General features: G+C 50.5%; 1 protein-coding gene across 3 annotated transcripts; it reads left to right on the forward strand.

The window, feature by feature from the left end:
- Nucleotides 1–333: 333 nt before the first annotated feature.
- Nucleotides 334–2,361, forward strand: MRFAP1 (Morf4 family associated protein 1). 3 transcript variants are annotated; one of them, XM_032855399.1, is made up of 3 exons: nt 334–430; nt 549–981; nt 1,352–2,361. In XM_032855399.1, exon 2 carries the CDS (start codon nt 585–587, stop codon nt 966–968), a length of 384 nt encoding a protein of 127 aa, XP_032711290.1. In that variant the 5' UTR covers nt 334–430; nt 549–584; the 3' UTR covers nt 969–981; nt 1,352–2,361. The 3 variants fall into 3 exon arrangements, with proteins under 3 accessions (XP_032711290.1, XP_032711297.1, XP_032711304.1); XM_032855406.1 differs by having other exon boundaries at nt 346–430; nt 552–981; XM_032855413.1 differs by having other exon boundaries at nt 396–984; nt 1,351–2,361.
- Nucleotides 2,362–2,694: the final 333 nt, after the last annotated feature.

A 2,694-nucleotide genomic window follows, 5' to 3' on the forward strand; every position in this document is an offset into this window, starting at 1 on the left:
TCTTTCAGCCAGCTGAGACGGGTCTGGGTCTGGCTGCCTACTAAAGCCGAAGGGGCTATTGGAGTTAGTCTGGGGATGCCACAGCCTTTCTATCTTTGTTTATTGTAGGAAGATCGTATTAAAAATATATAACTCAGTGCTGCAGAAATCCTCCAAGAGGAAGGTACACCCAGAAGAATCACCCCAAAACTAGGGTGACGGAGGATCAAACCACATAGGTAAAGGTAAAAAGAAGAAGAGCGTGCGCGCATACGTGCGCGCTCGCGGCCACGGGGCGTATTGCCCCGCCCCATTGACGTGCGCGCGGCCCGCGCCTCGTTCTACGAGAGGCGTGGCCGTAAAGAGGCAGGGCCGTGTCGTGAAAGGGGCCGCAACGCGCAGGGCGCTGGTTGACGGCTGGGACTCCATTTTGTTCGCGGCTTCTCTGCTCGTAAGTCGCTCGTTTCCGTGGCTTCTGTGAGGCGAAAAGTTTAAAAAGAGTAAAAGTTTTAAAGAATATTCTGGAAGTCTGTCGGTAAGCCTAGCGAGTCTCCATTTTCTCTCCGCAGCAGACGTCGGCAGCGCGGTTCGGAGAGGCGGCGAGAATGCGGCCCTTGGACATCGTCGAGCTGGCGGAGCCCGAGGAGGTGGAAGTGCTGGAGCCCGAGGAGGACTTCGAGCAGTTCCTGCTGCCCGTCATCAACGAGATGCGCGAGGACATCGCGGCCCTCACGCGGGAGCACGGGAGAGCCTACCTGCGGAACAGGAGCAAGCTGTGGGAGATGGACAATATGCTCATCCAGATCAAAACGCAGGTGGAGGCCTCGGAGGAGAGCGCCCTCAACCATCTGCAGAACCCCGGTGACGGCGTGGACGGCAGGGCGGCCAAGAGGTGCGAGAAGGCCGAGGAGAAGGCCAAGGAGATCGCGAAGATGGCAGAGATGCTGGTGGAGCTGGTGCGGCGGATAGAGAGAAGCGAGTCGTCCTGAAGGAGCGCGGGCGGTGAGGCGGGGCGGCTGCGGGGCGGCTGGGGGACTGGGGCGGGGCGGGGAAGTGAACGCGAGCCCGGCTCGCACCCGGGTCGGCGGGGTCGGTCGCCAGGGTAGTTGGCAGAGAAGGTGGTGGGCGTGTGTCCGGTTGGGGCCCAGAGTAACGGTTTCTTGCGGGCCTGTAGGGAAACTAAGTCACGCGAGGGGCCACTGAGGAAGGGGGTGGAGAGGGAAGGCCGCTCCGGGACGGTCTCAGAATTTGCTGGAAGACTGGAGTGGGGCAGGGGGCACCTCGCGTGGTCGGGTTGGTGAGGGGCGTTGGTTGCTGTTTTTCTACAGGATTTTGACATCTTAACGATGATTTCCTCCCATCTGCGTTTCAGGTTTCCAGCCAGCGGATTCTGGTCACCTGATGGAGATTGGCTGACATCCTTGAGAAGCTGAAACCAGAGAGCCTTTTGTTTTCTCCTTTTTCCTCTGTCTACACTCTGTCCTCACTTACACTACGTTTCTGCTATGGTCTGTGGTGGATGACCTCAAAACAAGTTCTGACCGTTCATTGTTTTTTGTTTGGGGAAGTAGTTTTCATTTGGAAGATGCTCTCACACGAGAATTAGGGCCTAGATTGTAAGCTGTTGCGGCAGTCACGTTTGTTCTTGGGCTTTGGTTATTTCTAAATTTTGAGGTGCTTTGTGCTTTCTTGTGTGACTTGATAGCTCCCTGGAACTTTGAGTCTGTATCACATGAGACTCAAGAGTTGGAGTTTTCCAGCTCTGGAGCTGCTGAAGGAGCTGCGTTACTTCTAGAATATTACTTCATGCAGCAGCTGCTGAAGAAGCTGAAGAAGAAGGGACCAGACGTCAACTGGCAATGTGAATGGAGCTGATCTGGCTAGGACTGATGAATCAGAAGGCGGTGGGACGATGGTAGTGTCTGTATTTCGGGACTTTGATTTCTGTGTGAGACCAAAGGAGAAGAGATGTATTTTGTTCAAAATTTAAATTTTATGTGGCACACTATCTGATGTAACCTATCTGGTCAGTTTGTTTGGACAACCCAACTCAGCTTTATTTGATGTGGAACCTAGAATAGGAGACAAGATCTTGGTTTTGTACACATTGATGTAATACTCTGATGCATTTCAGGGGATTCTGGGCATAAAATGGAAGAGATATTTGCAAAGGCTCTTGAGGGGCTGGGAAAGGAAAGGAGGACTGTCTGCATTGGACCCTAAACTGGACAGGGACTAGGTATTTTTGAAGTTCATAAATCGTCTTGCTATAAGTTCATTTGAGTAGCAGACCTGACAAGTATTTGAGGTCAAAACCCTACCATGTGTATTAAAAAGAAAAAAGAAAAAAAAAGTTAATAAAAGTATTCATTTGCTTGAAAAGACAAGATCTAAAAAGTTATTGACTAAAATTTTATTTCTCTCAAAATGAAAACTTTCTCCTTGATTGTCATTACCAAATGTAAGATGAATTTCTTACCGGTTTTGAGGCTTTCAGAAAGCCTCTGGTCGTGGGAAAGAATTGTCTCTGCATGCTGCTATAGGAGCTAGTCAAGGGAAGGACAGACTTGGTTCTTAGCATAGGAGGGGACCTCCTAAAATCCCGTAGTCTGGGTCATTGCTTTTAGAGAGCCAAGCCAGAGTACTTTCAGTCACCTAACCTAAAAAACTAGAACATTAGCCCTCACATAAGGAATATTTTAATAAGTCATAATT

This window comes from Lontra canadensis, unplaced genomic scaffold, assembly GCF_010015895.1.
Source record: "Lontra canadensis isolate GAN:19392208 unplaced genomic scaffold, GSC_riverotter_1.0 scaffold1, whole genome shotgun sequence".
NCBI lineage: Eukaryota > Metazoa > Chordata > Mammalia > Carnivora > Mustelidae > Lontra > Lontra canadensis.

What these genes read in the sequence shown, in the direction of transcription:
- MRFAP1 (XM_032855399.1), top strand. Translation starts at nt 585, where the DNA reads ATGCGGCCCTTGGACATCGTCGAGCTGGCGGAGCCCGAGGAGGTGGAA.